The sequence below is a fragment of the Gadus chalcogrammus genome, chromosome 18 (genome assembly GCF_026213295.1).
Source record: "Gadus chalcogrammus isolate NIFS_2021 chromosome 18, NIFS_Gcha_1.0, whole genome shotgun sequence".
Taxonomy (NCBI): domain Eukaryota; kingdom Metazoa; phylum Chordata; class Actinopteri; order Gadiformes; family Gadidae; genus Gadus; species Gadus chalcogrammus.
The window spans coordinates 19,727,634-19,744,941 of NC_079429.1; the positions used below are offsets into that span (position 1 = coordinate 19,727,634).

Consider the following 17,308-nt stretch of genomic DNA (forward strand, 5'->3'; position numbering starts at 1 on the left):
AGACCAGCGGTTGGCTTCATTCATAAAAATGATGCAAGTTATTCTAAAGAGGTCTAGACTCCGTGCGCTGCCACGCCTTCTCCAGTGAACCAAGAAAGCCGTGACGAACAGGGGATTTGACCCCCTCGGTTTTACACAGGAAACTTGAGATAAGACGGTGATATATGTGGTGTATCTGAATGCAGTACATTAAGGGTTAATGTATTACGCGGGTTACGTTACAGTCAACCAATAGGATTATGTGTGTGTGGTCACATGATGCTGGGTTCGTGCATCTTCATGTTAGTTTAATAAAGTGCCTGTAATGTCAAGACACAGTTGTCCGCGCTGAATTAATATTCCTCAAATAGAATATACGACATGGTGTCAGAAGTGCTGTGTCTATGACCCGAAAGAAAAAGCACAGGACACAACGGTCCACGGCGACAGAGACAGAGGGAGAGACATTGGTGGATGTTAAGAGCGAACAACGTGAGGGAAACGTTAACGTGCAACAAGCGAGCATGGCGGCTAGTGCACCAACTGCTACATTCAACATCCAGCCACCGGAGCCCTTTGATTTCAACAAACCGCTCGATTGGACAAAATGGATCCGGAGGTTCGAGAGGTTTCGGCAAGCGAGCAACTTCACTACGAACTCCGAGGAAACTCAGGTTAACACTCTGATATATTGTATGGGGGATGAAGCCGACGATGTATTGAGAGGATTAAAACTGAGTGATGCTGACATGAAAATGTATGACAAAGTAAAAGACGGATTCCGGGATTTCTTTGTTGTGAAGAAGAATATTGTGTTTGAACGTGCATGCTTCAATATGCGAAAACAAGAACCAAATGAGACTGTCGAGGCATTCGTCACTGCCCTGCATGCTTTAGCAGAACACTGTCAATATGGGGACTTGCATGATGAACTCATACGAGATCGGATCGTAGTGGGGCTTGCAAACACCAGACTTTCTGAACGCTTGCAGATGGAGGAAAAACTGACTTTGCAAAAAGCCATTGATATGGCAAGACAGTCTGAAGAAGTCAAAAAGCAACAGAGCACACTTAGGGGTGACGCTAGCAGTGTGATGCAGATGGAGGGGAGCTCCATAGACAGACTGATAAAAAAGGGACAGCAATATACCAACTGGAAAAGCAGCGGCGCACATTCCCGCCAACACACGCAAGGCAGAGACAAAGGCATGCAGCACAGCGCCCAGTGCTACAAGTGTGGGGGGCCTTCTCACGAGTTTCCCGCCAAGTGTCCCGCCAACGATGCAACCTGTCGGGGCTGCGGAAAAAAAGGCCATTACCAGCGTGTCTGCAGAAGCAAGTCTGTGGTAGCGTACATTGAGGAAGAAGAGGGGAAAAGTTTCTTCTTGGGCTCTGTGTCATGTGAAAACAACATGTGGGTGGCTGATGTGCAGATAAAAGGGAAAGTGCTGAAATTCAAACTTGACACCGGCGCAGATGTAACCGCCATTTCGGACAGTGACCTGAAAGACTTGTTCCCGGGGGCACAAATGCCTGTCCTCCACAAGCCAGAGAAACCCTTGCTGGGTCCAGGAAAGATTCAGCTGGAGGTAGCTGGCTATGCAAAAATGCAGCTGACTTACAAAGCCAAGCAGACAGAGGAGAAGGTCTATGTGGTCAAAAACCTGAGCACACCTTTGCTCGGGCTACCGGCCATTACTGCCCTGGGTCTACTCATTCGAGTTGACAGCGTCACCATGGACTCTTTAAAGGCAACCTACCCAAAACTCTGCAAGGGCCTAGGCGACATCAGGCGTCCATACCACATCCAGCTCAAGCCAGAGGCCGTGCCATTCTCTTTAAAGACTCCACGGAGAATTCCCCTGCCTCTGATAGGAAAGGTGAAGGAGGAGCTCCAGCGGATGGAAGAGATGGGGGTCATCAGGCGCGTCGAGGAGCCTACGGAGTGGTGCGCCGGCATCGTCGTCGTCCCAAAGAAGAACAGCCAGCAACTACGCCTGTGTGTGGACTTCACGGGCTTGAACCAGTATGTGTGTCGAGAGAAGTATGTCCTGCCATCAGTCGACCAGAGTCTAGGAATGCTAGCTGGAGCCAGAATCTTCAGTAAACTAGACGCGAACATGGGATTCTGGCAGATTCCTTTAGCTGAGGAGTCAGCCAAATACACAACATTTATAACACCCTTCGGACGGTATCACTTCCAGCGTCTTCCGTTTGGGATCAACTCTGCGCCCGAGCACTTCCAGCGTGTCATGGCGGAGGTGATAGATGGACTCGACGGGGTGGTCTGCCACATCGATGACCTGCTGGTGTGGGGAAAAGACCAAGAACAGCACGACGCTCGTCTCCATGCCTTGTTGAAAAAGCTTGAACAAGCAGGGGTGACTTTGAATGCAGACAAGTGCGAGCTCTCCAGGAGTGAGGTGGTGTTCCTCGGGCATGTCATCACCACGTCAGGCATCAGCCCCGATCCAGAAAAGACAGAGGCCATCAGGGACATGAAAGAGCCTACAAACGTGAGTGAGTTGAGGAGTTTCCTGGGGATGGTAAACCAGGTGGGAAAATTCATACCCCAGCTATCAGAGAAAGACAAAGCTCTCCGGGACCTTCTCTCAAAGAAGAACTGCTGGCTGTGGGGTGTCGACCAGGTGGCGGCTTTCAGGGTGCTGAAGGAAGCACTAATCTCTCCACCGGTCCTGGCCATGTATGACACGAGCAGGGACACCAAAGTATCGGCAGACGCTTCATCTTATGGACTGGGGGGCGTGCTCCTCCAGAAATGGGACAGCGAATGGAGGCCGGTAGCTTACGCATCCCGCTCACTCTCACCCACTGAGCAACGCTACGCGCAAGTAGAAAAGGAGGCCCTGGGTCTAACCTGGGCATGTGAGCGCTTCCGGGACTTTTTGTTAGGAAAGCACTTCTGCCTAGAGACTGACCATAAGCCGCTCCTCTCCTTACTAGGCGCACAAGCACTCGACCTGTTGCCACCAAGGATACAGCGCTTTCGAATGCGGCTCATGCGCTACTCCTATGACATCGTGCACGTTCCTGGAAAGTCACTCTGGACTGCTGACACATTGTCACGTTCACCTGTACAGAAAAAAATGACCGCAAATGACACTGAACTGATGGAGAGCACGAACATTTACGTGGACTGCATTGTCAACAACTTACCTGTCAGTCCCACGTTCATGGACACACTCAAAGCACAGCTGGAAGCTGACAGTGTATGCTCTCGTGTCATGAAAATGTGTGCAGACGGATGGCCAGATCACGCACAGCAGGAACCACTCCTGAAACACTTCTGGCCCGAGCAGGCTACACTCACAGTACAAGATGGACTGTTGCTGAAAGACACACGTCTGGTCATTCCAGCAGCAATGCGGAACGATGTGCTGGACAGACTGCACGAGGGCCATCAAGGGGTCGTGAAGTGCAAAGCACGTGCCCGTCAGACTGTGTGGTGGCCTGGGCTGGGACATCAAATCACAGAGATGGTGCTCAAATGCAGAACGTGTCTGCAAGAGCGCCGCAATCACAGTGAGCCACTCATGCCGTCAGACTGCCCCGAGCGCCCATGGCAAAAGCTGGGGGCCGATCTCTTTGAACTGGGGGGAAAAACTTACCTGCTCGTCGTTGATTACCTCTCCAGGTACGTCGAACTTGCCCTGCTGACACACACAAAATGCAATGATGTGATTAACCATCTGAAATCGATGTTTGCCAGACACGGCATCCCGGAGGTGCTCATGTCTGACAACGGCCCTCAATTCTCCGGCCAGGCATTCGCTTCCTTCGCCTCTGCATATGGGTTCAAACACCTTACCAGTAGCCCCAAATTCCCACAAAGCAATGGCGAGGCTGAGCGAGCAGTACAGACCATAAAGGGTCTGCTGAAAAAGGCAACTGATCCGTACATGGCTCTGCTTGCATACAGAGCCACACCTCTTCAGAATGGATACAGCCCGGCCCAGTTGCTCATGGGTCGACGTCTCCGCACCACAGTGCCGACACATTCCTCTGAGCTGCAACCTACACTGCCCGACCGCAACACTCTGTTCCAGAAAGAAGGGGAGAAGAGGACGTCAGATGCTGCAAACTTCAACAGGCGACATCGTGCAAAGCCACTCAGCAGCCTGTCTCCAGGTCAGGAGGTGTGGGTGACTGACACAAAAACACCAGATCTTACCTTGTGGATGCGCCACATGGGGTGGTAAGACGCAACCGCCTGCATCTTATACCACTCCAGTCTCCGTCACGAGACGAGGCTGGACAGCAGCAACAGGAGCCACTGCCGGTCCTAGAGCAGGGTGACACTCCACCTGCTTTGGGGTCTCCTGTTCCCTCTCCTGGGGTTTCCACTCCCAGAACCAGGTCTGGGAGAGCAATCATACAGCCCACTAGACTGAACTTATAAGTGGATGAGAAAAGAAAAAAAAATGTTCAATGTGAAAAAAAAGAGTTTGTCATATGTTCATGCTGAGCAGAAAATGTTTTTCCAATGTACCAGTTTTACAGGGGAGATATTTACTTTAGAAAATAAGTTGGAAAATGTTATGTTTAGAAAGAGTATCAGTTTACCAGGATTTGTTTAACCCTGTTTTCTTTCACAGGTTTTGATGGACTTTGAAAAAATGTGTTTCACATGTTCGTAAAAAAGGGAGATGTGGTGTATCTGAATGCAGTACATTAAGGGTTAATGTATTACGCGGGTTACGTTACAGTCAACCAATAGGATTATGTGTGTGTGGTCACATGATGCTGGGTTCGTGCGTCTTCATGTTAGTTTAATAAAGTGCCTGTAATGTCAAGACACAGTTGTCCGCGCTGAATTAATATTCCTCAAATAGAATATACGACAATATACAACCTATTTTTGATTTTTGTAATTATTTCAGAGGGGGAAATTCCGTGAAAAAATGTACGCGCAGTGCGTTCAGGATTTGGACTGATATAGCATATGTCGGCCTAGGCCTAATCAATTGTGTTTTAATATCTTTAGCATTTATATTATTGCAGTCTATTCTTTTCGTAGGCTATTCTGCTGTTGGCCTTGATGGGGAGATATTTAACCCTTTTTAACCCCATCTTCCTGCGACAATCCTGCAAGTCCTTCTCCTACTGAACCCATTTCAGCACCGTGTCAGTGGACAGTTAAAATCCTACGAACGTCGCTAGTGCAGTGCACACGCGTTCATGCTAAGAGGAGTTGCGGGAAACGCTCAAAAGGAATTTTGGCTCGCAAGATCCATCGTGAGAAAAATCGTACGAGCATGGATCCATCGTTATCGGGAAACGGGGCCAAGGATGGTCTCACGAGGCTACAAACAATGGAGAGAAAGAGGGATTTTTTTTCTAACACAGCAACAGTAGTCATCAGTGTTCTAGACAGGATCTGTCATTGTCCAATCAGATTCGTCAGATTCAAGTTGTGTTTCGAATGGTCCCTCCTCTCTGGGGCGATCTCAATCACATGAAAATTGCCCCAGGAGTTTCACATTGACTCTCATGTAAAATCATTTTTCTCGAAAAACAATGGGTTCGGGGAGAGCTCGCACCAACGGGCTTACGTCATACGTAACTGAGCAAAGAGAGAGAGGGGGTATCTTCGATCAAGTCACGTACTACCTTCCAGATCGCGACTGTACAGTGCGTTGTGTCTTTGTAAGTAGTTCCTTTTAGTCGGCGATCAAATTGGCATTAAATTCACCAAATTGAACAGGCTTCTATAAAGCGAGCCGAGGATTTTCAAAAAATTGTCTAGCAGGCTGTGAGAAAGCCAACACATTGTTCCCCTGCCTCCTCTTCCACCTTGACGGCCGACAGCACTGGGCCGGTATTTCTATGTACCAATGTGATAACTTATTTTGCTTTTGTAAGCCGATAATTTCCAGGTAAGTCAATAAATATTTGACTTAAAGGACAAATCCGGTGTAAAATGGATCTGGGATATGTTTAGTATGATAACGAGTTGGAATGTTCGTTTGGGAGCATCTGCTGTTAGCAGATTCTACCAAAACGCTATAAAATTGGAACGATGGGGGCATTTTTTATGGTAAAAACGAAATCACTATTTTAAACCACCTAAAAGGCTAGAAGTAGCCCGACACTTTTTGCTAGTACAATAAGGGTCTTAGCATTAACAAGGAGGCATTAATAACTTTGGAAGTGGACAGATAGTTTATTATGAAGGACATTTTATACACATAGTACCATCAGTAGTTCACCCGTCGACGCCATCTTGTTTTTAAGCCTCGATAAGTAGATTGGCGAACACAGAGCTTGCATGTTGCTGACGGATGTCACAATCTCGGTCTTCGTCAAAACGAACGTTCCAACTCGTTATCATACCAAACATATCCTAAATCCATTTTACACCGGAATTGTCCTTTAATATGCTGCCCCTGTCTTTATGTTGTTTGGACATATTTTCTCCTGTTTAGCTATTTTACATCATCATATTCATGTGAATAATTAATTGTTGAGCACAATATTTTTGTTGATGGAGTTGCCATCTAGTGGACACAAGAAGGATCTAAGTATTAGTTAATCATCAAAAAAAAATGTATACTGTCTTGCTTAATGCACCTATTGAATGGGTCACCTTAATCCTAAACCTTAAGCCCCACCTGAGATTTATTTCAGGTGCCGCCACTGATTGAACAAGCATTCAGAATTCAAAAAATGTACTTCAGGTGTTTGGATTGGTGAGGTGGTACTTTACAGTACGGTCCTCAAAAAGTCGCAGCATTCTATGTGGCATGTTGTGTTTTACACAACATTGCCATGAATCATGGATGTGTGGATGACATAAATGAGGATAGATCAGAGGACTTAGGAGACTTGATGTTGAACTGCATGTGCCGATGCCATGAAACCCAAATGCCCCAGCAACAGCACCGGTGAGGAGAGCTCATCTGACAGAAGAGCTGCATCGTATATAGTGAGGTAAACAAACTATTGACATCTCCAGTCTATTGTTTGACTTCATTGCAAAATTATTACCATGCATTCATAAACTTGTGATTCAGTGAGAGTGAGCCCGAAACATCGGAAAGTATGTCTTTGAGACATTTTTTATTTACATTTTGTGAAAAACCAAAAATCAACAGACCGTTCTTAACAAAAATATAATAATACAAATGATAAATGAAAAGTTGTAAAGATTTAAACAGAAGATTTAGCCTAAACAATAATTATTTTCCCTCCTACCAGGCACGCCATGGAGGGATTGGACACGTGGGGGTCCGGGATTGGCAATACGCTCCTGGTGGATAGTGGAGCGGGTGGAAGGACATGGGGGGAGGGAGGGGGCCAACAGGAGGAGGTGGTGCGTTTGGAGTCCCACACTCCATGGCTGCAGCAATCCTCTCCAAACTTGAGACGATGCACCTGAGAGGCCGCAGCAACATCGCCACCCGGTTAGGATGGGCGTTTGTACTTTGCCGCATCCCGGACAGCTCCTGCTCCAGCATGTCATGTTTGCTTAAGCTGCAGGAACGGGTGGTCCTTCGGTCTGGTGATGCTGCCACGGCATGTAGTGGGTCTGGATCCTCTACACCTTGGTGGATGCTCTGCTCCCTCCTCAGTTGGCCCCGTGCGCACTAGTCCCGAGGCCAGGGTCTTCTTCCTGAGAAGCTGACTCCATCCGTAACTTGTAAACAAAATAAGACAATCAGTTATAAAACTGAAAATTCAGCATGTCTTATTTATGAAACTGCAAAGTACACAGAATTTGCGCATTTCCACCGGAGGGTGCGGGTCGGTTCGGTGCGGTTCCGCGCAGCTCAGTTACGGCTTGCCTTTCCACCGCCGACAGTACCCTTATGTTAGCCTGGTTCTACCAGACTCTCGTACTTCACTTCATTTCATTTCATTTGTACAGAGAGTCTGGACCTAATCAATTGACAAACGTTAACTCACTTGAAGGCGGGTGTCTGTTGAAGTTTAAAATGATTGGATCTGCCCAGTGCCACTCTGGATCTGCCATAACCAATCTCTAACGTTTGGTTGTGACGTATGTCATGCGCCGGGAATCACGCGCAGGTTGTACACAAACCAAACACCTTGCGCGTCTGCACGAAAATGTCCGTCAACGACCTGCTGCAGGTTTTGTTCGTCGAATTTAATTTATCAGGGAAAAATTGCACATTGTAAATCAACTACCGACCTACAACAACAACTCAAACTGGCGCACGACTTTATCGTCATTGTTCTCAGACACGCCCTCTGTTCGCTGATTGGGCGCCGCTGTGGCGTCCCCAGAAAACCAAATTACATACAGCAGGTCCAGACCTAGTACTGAAGGGAAATTGAAATTGAGCGGAAGTACTTAGGCGGGCGGAGCCAGGCTACCCTTATGTAGGGCTGCACAATATATTGAATTTTTATCGCAATGACGATATTGGCATCCCACGATGACACGTAGTGTTCTCGCGATATTTTTTTTAAATAATGCATCCGCAAAAAAAAGAACGAAAAAAGAAACGAGCCCCGCCCATGCAGTATACGCTCTACCTCCGCTGCAAAGCAAACCAAGCGCTCCCTATACACCTGTCTGCGACTGCGTGAGTCCGGCACGAAGCGTGAAAAGGGGGAGGGGGGGGGCGTGGCCTGGCGGCAATTTGCCGCTGAGCACAGTGTGTGGCTCCTACCACTAGGGGGTGGTAGAAATTCGAAATAATTTTTTTTCAATGAATAATCGTGGTCAATAATCGTGATATCAATATTGATCAAAATAATCGTGATAATCATTTTGGCAATAATCGTGCACCCCTCCCCTTATGGCGCTTTTCCACGTGAGGGTGCGGGTTGGTTCGGTGCAGATTGGTGGAGTGGATGGTAGGGGGGGTTGGGGGGGTATGCAATGAGGTCATTGGGACCTCATAGCAGCCCAAAAAAAAAAGAAGAACGTGCACAATGAGAAAAGATGAACCATGTAGGACGTCTAAGAAGGACGGCAAACTTTTGTACGACATTTTCTTCAATAACCGAAGCTTTCGGCGTTGTCCAGAAATACCTCGCGATTAATGTGTTTATTTATTATCCCCCTGTCTCACGGAAGTGCAATTCTGTCGACCAATCAACGGACTGCGTGTGTAGTTCGAACTTTTCGGCACCGTTTCAGGCGTCTCAGTTGTCCCTGAAGATCGTGGATCTAACATTAGTTTGGCATTACATTAATTAATTACAGTTTTATTTAATTTTATACCGTGTATTCTCCATGTAAATCCATGCACCGAACCGTGACGTCCGTACCGATTCGGTTAAATTTGAATACATGTATCGTTACACCCCTAGGGTGGACACAGCGATATCCTCTGCTGGCGTCTGTAACGGGGGGGGTTGACCGTACCCCACCCAATCCACCAGATACTGGACCCCACGTCCACGGCGGCGGGAGTGGAGGAGACGCCGGACAGTAAACACCGGGCCTCTATCGACCAGCTGAGGGGGCGGAACGGGAGGAGCCAGAGGGCTTTCCTGGACTGGTTTGACCCTGGATATATGGAAGGTTGGTTGGATCCTCATGGAACGAGGAAGCTGAAGGCGTACCACCTCTGGGTTTATGATGCTGGTTATGGGAAATGGTCCTATGAACTTGGGGGCCAGCTTGCGACTCTCCACTTTAAGGAGCAGGTCACGGGTGGAGAGCCAGACCTTCTGGCCAAGTTCTGTCGTGGCAATTTCTCTATCAGATATTGCGTCTAAGCAGATGAGATATTTAGATGCAAAAAGCACACAATACTTGCAGGCAATTGCTGGTCATATATATTTGTAATAAAAGTACGAACAAAGATACATCACAACATGCATCAACAAAAAACATAACAGGCATACATTACAATAATCTGAGGCCTCAGATGGGAGCTTCTTTTTGCGTGTTACTTCATACTCTAAAGGTACGCTCGGGAGAAGTCCCCTGAGTAGCTAAAGTTAGGAGCTTTTATACACTTAGATCGGATCCTTGAGGGCAGTTGGCCCCCAATAAACCAAAAGCCTTTGTTAACCAGATGTTAATCTATTGATTGAAGTTTCTTATGACGTTAAGAAGGTGGTTGAGGCTGTTCCTTATCACCCTTTGCTTCTCTACGCTCCCCAGGGGGTCAAGTAAAACAGGCCCAAACCAAACTACATACAACACGGAAACGGAATGTGAAACCAGATTACATCACATGAAACACTAAGAATTACATTTTAGAAGACCCTGCAGAATAGCAAGATTCCAAGAACTGAATGTGAAACCAGATTACATCACATAAAACACTAAGAATTACATTTTAGAAGACCCTGCAGAATAGCAAGATTCCAAGAACGGAATGTGAAACCAGATTACATCACACGAAACACTAAGATTTACATTTTAGACGACCCTGAACGTAACATGTAGATTTTCCATCACAGTTCATAGGCAGGGGTCGGCGTGCGGTGTTTGTTGGCAGCATCAGTGTGGCGATCTGCAGACTTGGAGAGAGCAGTGCGTGCCAGGATCCAGGTGCGTCAACAACGATGGATCAGTGCTTGAGCCAAGGGGCAGGATAGGGGTGGTAGATACCCGTAGGCGCACTGAAGGGGAGAGAGGCCGGTGGATGAGCAGGTAAGGGTGCTATGCGCATACTCTACCCATACCAGTTGGTCGGACCAGGATGCTGGATTGCGGTTCACCAGGCATCGGAGGGTGGTCTCTAGATCTTGATTGACCTTCTCGGTCTGTCCATTGGACAGCGGGTGGAAGCCGGAAGACAGGTGGGCGGTGAGAGGTCTTATTCTGGTTACAAACAGGACAGGCGTTGAAGAAGCCCCGGACATCCTCCTCCAGTGACAGCCACCAGAAGCTCCGTCGCAGGAAGTCCTGGGTCCGCTGGATGCCGGGATGGCAGGTGAGCTGGAAAGCATGGCCCCACTGGAGCACGTCAGAACGGAGTGTGACGGGAAAAACGGGCGGTCAGGGGGACAGCAACTTAGAGCTGGCTGGTCCACAGTGGTGGTTCATACTCTCTCCTCTATCTCCCAGGTGACGGAAGCGACGAGGCATGATGCTTGGCTGATGGTGGAAGGCTTGACCGTCTCATCGGGACACTCGGGGAACTGTCGGAAGAGAGCATCAGGTTTTAGGTTACGAGAACCGGGTCGATAGGACAAGGTGAAGTTGAACCGGTCGAAGAACAGTGACCAGCGGGCCTGTCTGGAGTTCAACCTCTTGGCGGACCGGATATACTCTAGGTTCCGGAATCAGTCCAGACCAAAAATGGAACCTTGGTTCCTTCTAGCCAGAGCCTCCACTCCTCCAGGGAAAGCTTGACTGCCAGAAGCTCCCTGTTGCAGATATCATAGTTTCTCTCAGAGGAGGTTAGACGGCGAGAGAAAAAGGCGCAGGGATGGAGTATCTGGTCGGTGGAAGAACACTGGGAGTGGATCGCCCCTACTCCCACACCGGATGCGTCCACCTCAACAATGAACTGCCGGTCGGGCTCGGGGATCTGAAGGATGGGGGCGGTGGTGAAGCGGGTCTTGAGGGTCTCGAAGGAGTTTTGTGCCTCGTTAGACCAACGGAAGGGGACCTTGGGCGAGGTGAGGGCCGACGCGATGGAGCTGAAGCCTCTGATGAAGCGCCGGTAGAAGTTGGCGAACCCCAAGAAACGGAGCATCTCGAAGGCAGAGGAGAGTAGTGGATGGGGGTAACGGTTCTTTACTGTGATGTCGTTCAGTCCTCGGTAATCGATGCAGGGCCGTAGGGACTTGTCCTTCTTGCCCACAAAGGGCACCAGCGGGTGACGAAGAGGGTTGGATGATCCACTCTGCTAAGGAGGACCGGATGTACTCCTCCATGGCTTGTCGCTCAGGGGCGGAGAGGGAGTGCAAACGTCCCTTGGGGGGTGAAGTGCCCGGAAGGAGATCAATGGCTCAATCATAGGGACGGTGAGGAGGCAGGGAGGTGGCCTTAGCCTTATTGAAGACGTCCCTCAGTTCATGGTAGACTGCAGGGACCCCGGAGATGTCTGAGAATGGAGCAGCAGCGAGGAGGGAAGGCAACGGTGATTGCGTCTTAAGGCAAGAATGCAGACAGGTCACTCCCCACTCCCGGATGGAACAGGTTGAGCAGTCAATATTGGGGTTGTGCCTACGAAGCCAGGAGTGACCCAGGATGACAGGTTGGCTGGGGGTAGGCAGAAGGATGAACCGGATGGTCTCCCTGTGACCCCCCGGTAGGAGCATGTGCACAGGATTGGTTCGGGAAGTTACCCTCCCCAACACGTGTCCATCCAGGGCTCTGGCAGAGATCGGCGACGGTAGTCTCTCAGGGTGCAGTCCCAGCCGAAGGGCAAGGGACCGATCCATGATGCTCTTGTCGGGCCCTTAGTCGACGAGGGCGGTAATGGGATGGGAACCGGAAGGCAACAGGAGCTCACCGGAAAGAGTGGGTCTTATGGGAGGGGCAGAGTCTGCGACGGAGCTCACCAGTATTGTACTATTCTCTGTTTTTCTTCTAAAGTGTTGACATAGATAAACAGTCAGCCAAACTCCTTTTCAAGAGCCAGGAAGTGAGCGTGTTTGCTCCTTTATTGACCTCTTAAACAGCAGGTAAGTCAGGATGACGGCATTGAATCGGAGTGAAACTAGAAAAGAAAGATACAAAAAATGCTTTGATGGACTGCTATGAAATAACAGGTAAGTATATGATGGTACATTTGTCTTACAGGCTCAAACACATTACGCTGCTACTTTCTTACAAACTTGGAAAACATATCAGTAAACTCGTCAATATAATCATCAATATAAATTGTTCAACATGTAAAGAATGTTTAACACTTACAGTCATTGCTTTCTGAGGGATACACACAAAGGATTACTCAAGGATTAACAGCCATGAGATCATACAAAAATGCCATCATATCTTCTCACTGTTACACTGTTACTTCCTGCTTCCTGTAACTAGGTTGCTTTCAAAATAAAGGCTCAACAATACCTTTGCAACAATAAAACGTTTCAACAGTCAATTTAAGTGTCTTTTAACATATAAAACATATTCAGGGCAGAACAAGTATGCCTCTGGTTACTGGTGAGCTCTGGCTTTTACCGGGCATCGATCAGTGTCCTGGCTGACCGCAGAACAAACAGAGGTTCTGCCTCCGTCTTCTCTCCTTCTCCTCCGGGGAAAGATGGGTGCGACCCACCTACATGGGCTCCGGATCCCTCCTCCTCAAGGGAGCGGTTGGGGTCAGCGGAAGGAAGGCGGGGATTACTGGGGACCAAGGGCGAGAAGGGCTGCGTGGTGGGACCTCAGAACGTCTCTCCCTCCTGCGAGCCTGGATTCGGAGGTCGAGGCGGGTAGCGAGCTCGATCAGGGCTTCCAATGAGGATGACGGGTCGTGGGCAACGAGCTCATCTTTGATGTACCCAGCCAGCCCTTGTAGGAAGACATCACGGAGGGCGGCCAGGTTCCAATCACACATTGTGGACCCTGGCGCGGAACTTGATAGCGTAGTCCGAGACAGAACGACTTCCCTGGGACAGGGCCAACAATTCTCATCCGGCCTCAGCTCCCAGAGGACCGGTTCCGAAGATTCTCCTAAACTCTTCGGCAAAGGAGCGGAAGGGGCAACAGACGGGGGTCCCTCTCTGCCATTCAGTGGTGCCCCAAAGACGCCCCTGTCCTGAGAGATGGTCTATGTGTAAGCCACCCGGGCTTCTTCGGAGGCGAAGGTGAGCGGCTGAAGGGAGAAGATTATGGAGCAATTGCACAGGAAGGTTTTGCAGGTGGTAGGGTCGCCATCGTGACTTTCAGGGGCTCCCACATTTGGCTCACAGGGTGGAGGGGCGGGAGTTTCGGTCGCCTCTGGGGCCGGAGGTGGGGCGGTGGCGCCGGCCTGGACGTTCGCCAATTCCAGGCAGACTTGTGCCCGGTCTTGCTGTCCCTGAGCTGTGGCGGCCCTGGTGGCGGCCATCACCTGCTGCAGCGCGTTCTCCGACCGGGAGAGGGGTCGGCAACGGGAGGGCAGACGAGGGGCAGGAAACAGGGAAGCAGACAGGCCGGCAGGCACTCGACAAAATGCGGGTGGTCAGACAGACGAGGGGTCGGCAACGGGAGGGCAGACAGGCAGGCGAGGAGCAGGAAACAGGGAAGCAGACAGGCCGGCAGGGACTCGACAACAGGTGGGTGGTCAGACAGGCGAGGGGTCGGAAACAGGCAGGATCAGCGTTGTAGAAACAGTTCAGGAGTTGCGGGAAAGCTCTGTGAGTACGAGAGACGATCTGGCAGAGACTGAGTGGAGAGAGAGGATTTATATAGAGGATCACAGGCAGGGCTGTAGTGGAGGGTAAATGCACGTAAACGCCCTTTACGCACCTCTGGAATTTAGGAAATAGCGTTTACGCACCTCTAAATAGCTCAAAGTTCCCTGTGCCTTGTATTCTGCCGTTGGAATAATCGGAAATAAATTCAGCATCATTTTAAAACACCTAAGACAAGGTTTCATATTGTTGAACAAATAAACGCTGTAATCTGAATCATTTTCATCTGCGCTGTAGGCCTATGCTATTATGGTCTGTGACCCTCCAATCAGTGCCTTGCGGCTGCGGCAGCGACACCAATCAGGATCCAGGAAAATATGTAAACAGGAAGTATGTAAACACATGGCCCTACGCGTTGTGGATTATCATGCCTGCCTACCTGTCATTAATAAGCCATGGATATCAGGCGATTTTTGAAGAGACCTTCGAGTGCTCCCACTCCAACAGATGCCCGAAAAAGGCCTCAAGTACAAAGTAAGACTGAAGATGATCAATTCACATGAGTTGTTTTTGTGATTTATAAATCAATTTTACATGACGAACTATTAAGTGACTACGAGCATTCATATTGGCCAATGCGTAGTCATGCTATCCGTGTACTGCCCACGTCAAAATGAGTGAAAGTCAGTCAGAGTTTTACTATCCATATTAAACTCCGGTTTCGGCGTATCAACTTCGCTATAGCTTGGTCGCTATGTTAAAGCCTCAATTTGGAGATGCGAGGTTGGCGGTTGCAGCCGTGGACTCCGCGGCTGAACCGTGGATCGGGCGGATGACGCGACAAAAAAATATTTTAATTAAATTCGGGCGGTTGGCGGTTAAACCAATAAAAATAAAAATATTTATAAATATTTGTATTTTATATATTATAAATATTTGTATTTTATTATTTATTTTCTTTAAAGTTATTTTCCCAGCAAACTGGCCTGTTCCCTAGAGGAGCAGTATGGGGAATCCAAGTTGAAACAACTTGCCCAAAGGTTCAGACTTGATGACAGAAAAATTCTTGAAGGCTATAGGATTTTAAGGATAACTCGAGCATCATTCCAGAAAACCTTGCACCACTCCTGAATATCGACCATCTCATTCCAGTTAGCACTGCTGAGTGTGAGAGGGGTTCAGCTTAATGAACATCATAGTGTGCCCCCTGAGATGCAGTCTGCACTTGGTCACAGTGTCGTCCTTGATGTTTAGTCAACTGAATGGCCCACCACTCAGCCACCACAAAGTTCAATCCAACACGTATGTGAAGTCCTGGCTGGTGAAGCACAGGGGAGCCATGAACTCCAGAACACGCCCCTACAAGGCAGGACCTGACGTGGAGGACAAGGAGGCCCTCTGGGTACTACTGTGAAAAGCATGCATACTAATACACACACATACACACATGACATAGATAGATAGTTCTTAATCTACACATACTTTTCTTTACTGTTGAAATTTGAATAACTTGAATAAACTACAAACACATTCATTGACTGTCATTGATTGATTTAATATGACTTTAATTGATAACATAATGGAATATAGCCAGGCTAGCCTTACAGAGTCGCAACACTTTGCGTTGTGTCGAGGTCGGTCTGATCAAAAAATTCATAGTTTACCCACCTCTAATTTGACCACTACAGCCCTGATCACAGGTGAAGATGGTTGGGTTAATTAGGGGAGATCAGGGTGGCAGGCAGGTGAATGGGCAAACCAGGGGATGCGTGAGGTCCTGGTTACTGGCAGATCCACCTCCAGTCATTCGGCGTGTTCGATTGTTGCCAGCAAGCTTGGCCTTACCTCCCCTTCGGACATCGTTGTAGACCTCTGATGCAACTGTGGCGATTTCTGCCCAGGCCTGTTTAACTGACGCTATTTTGGGTGGGTTTCTCCCATCCCCATACAAAGTAAGCGCTCTGCCTTTTAAGGCTCTGACGAGCACATCAGTCTCCTCGGCTGTGAACCGTTCCTGGTGTGCACCTGGCAAATGCCATAATAATAGAAATCCGCCATGGAACAAGTGTGCCTCGCTTTTAAAGGGAATGTGAGATTACGCTCTGATTGGTTCATTGCACGTTACGTCCAAACCACACCTACAGGTAATTAGGCCACTTCAGCGCAACCCTTTTTCGTTTGCGAAAGAGTCATTTATCCGCCGGTACAATAGCAACATCGCCATAGAAACACCCACAAAGCTACTTGCGTTTGGCGCTTTTCACTTGCGTTTGAGACCGTTAAAATAGGGCCCCGTGTGTGATGGAGTTGCTTATCTGAAAGCGTGAAAAATACACTGAGGTTGAGAAAAGCGTCACTTTAGCCAACCCGCATAGCGCTCAAGGAGTGGACGAGCAGACAGCTGATAAAAAGCTGTCTGGCCCCTCCCACCTTCACATAGTGTTTGATGGAATGGCTTGTCTGCAAGCGGTGAATAACACTGCAGGGCAGCTGCAGGGTGGCTATGGAGGTCAGCGATGGAGGAACGTTCCACAAGCAACTTTGAATTCTCCTTACAGCCCAACCGACTGTAGAGAGAAAAGGGGGAAATGTCGGGGTCTAGGGGGATCCCCCTTGGGGTCGGGGTCCATCCCCCCTCGCTTCAGTTGTTTTCCTCCACCTTGGCACCGGCAAAGCGAACAGCATGGCTCCACGGGGGCGCAGGGGCCACACAAGGCCTGTTGCTGGAAGCGCCGCCAGGCAGGAGGAGCAGAGAGGCCGTCCCTCTGTGGGCTCCGTCACGCCGCCGCTGCATTTCTTCATCGTAGATGGTTCGAGACTGGTTGAAGCAATTGCTGAAAGAAGAGAGAATGACCGCTGTGTTGAGCCGCTTTATATACACATTGCCGTGGTGAATGTGGGAGGTGCCTAGCTGAAATTATCATTGCACACGAGAGCGTTCACGGGTCAAGCCCATAAGGCGAAGCCTAGACAGCGTAGCCTACATTAAATGGAACAGCAATCTCCACATATAATTAATAGAGCTCTTCTATGGCAATATGGAACACCAGGCCATGGATCATTAATTGCAAAACTTTACAATAAACCAGTCTTC

General features: G+C 48.9%; 1 protein-coding gene across 1 annotated transcript; it reads left to right on the forward strand.

The window, feature by feature from the left end:
• The first annotated feature begins 223 nt into the window (after positions 1 to 223).
• Positions 224 to 4,199, forward strand: LOC130371061 (uncharacterized protein K02A2.6-like). Its single transcript, XM_056576689.1, has one exon. It carries the CDS (start codon positions 384 to 386, stop codon positions 4,197 to 4,199), a length of 3,816 nt encoding a protein of 1,271 aa, XP_056432664.1. The 5' UTR covers positions 224 to 383.
• Positions 4,200 to 17,308: the final 13,109 nt, after the last annotated feature.

Coding starts and splice junctions, on each gene's coding strand:
- LOC130371061 (XM_056576689.1), top strand. CDS start 384: ATGACCCGAAAGAAAAAGCACAGGACACAACGGTCCACGGCGACAGAG.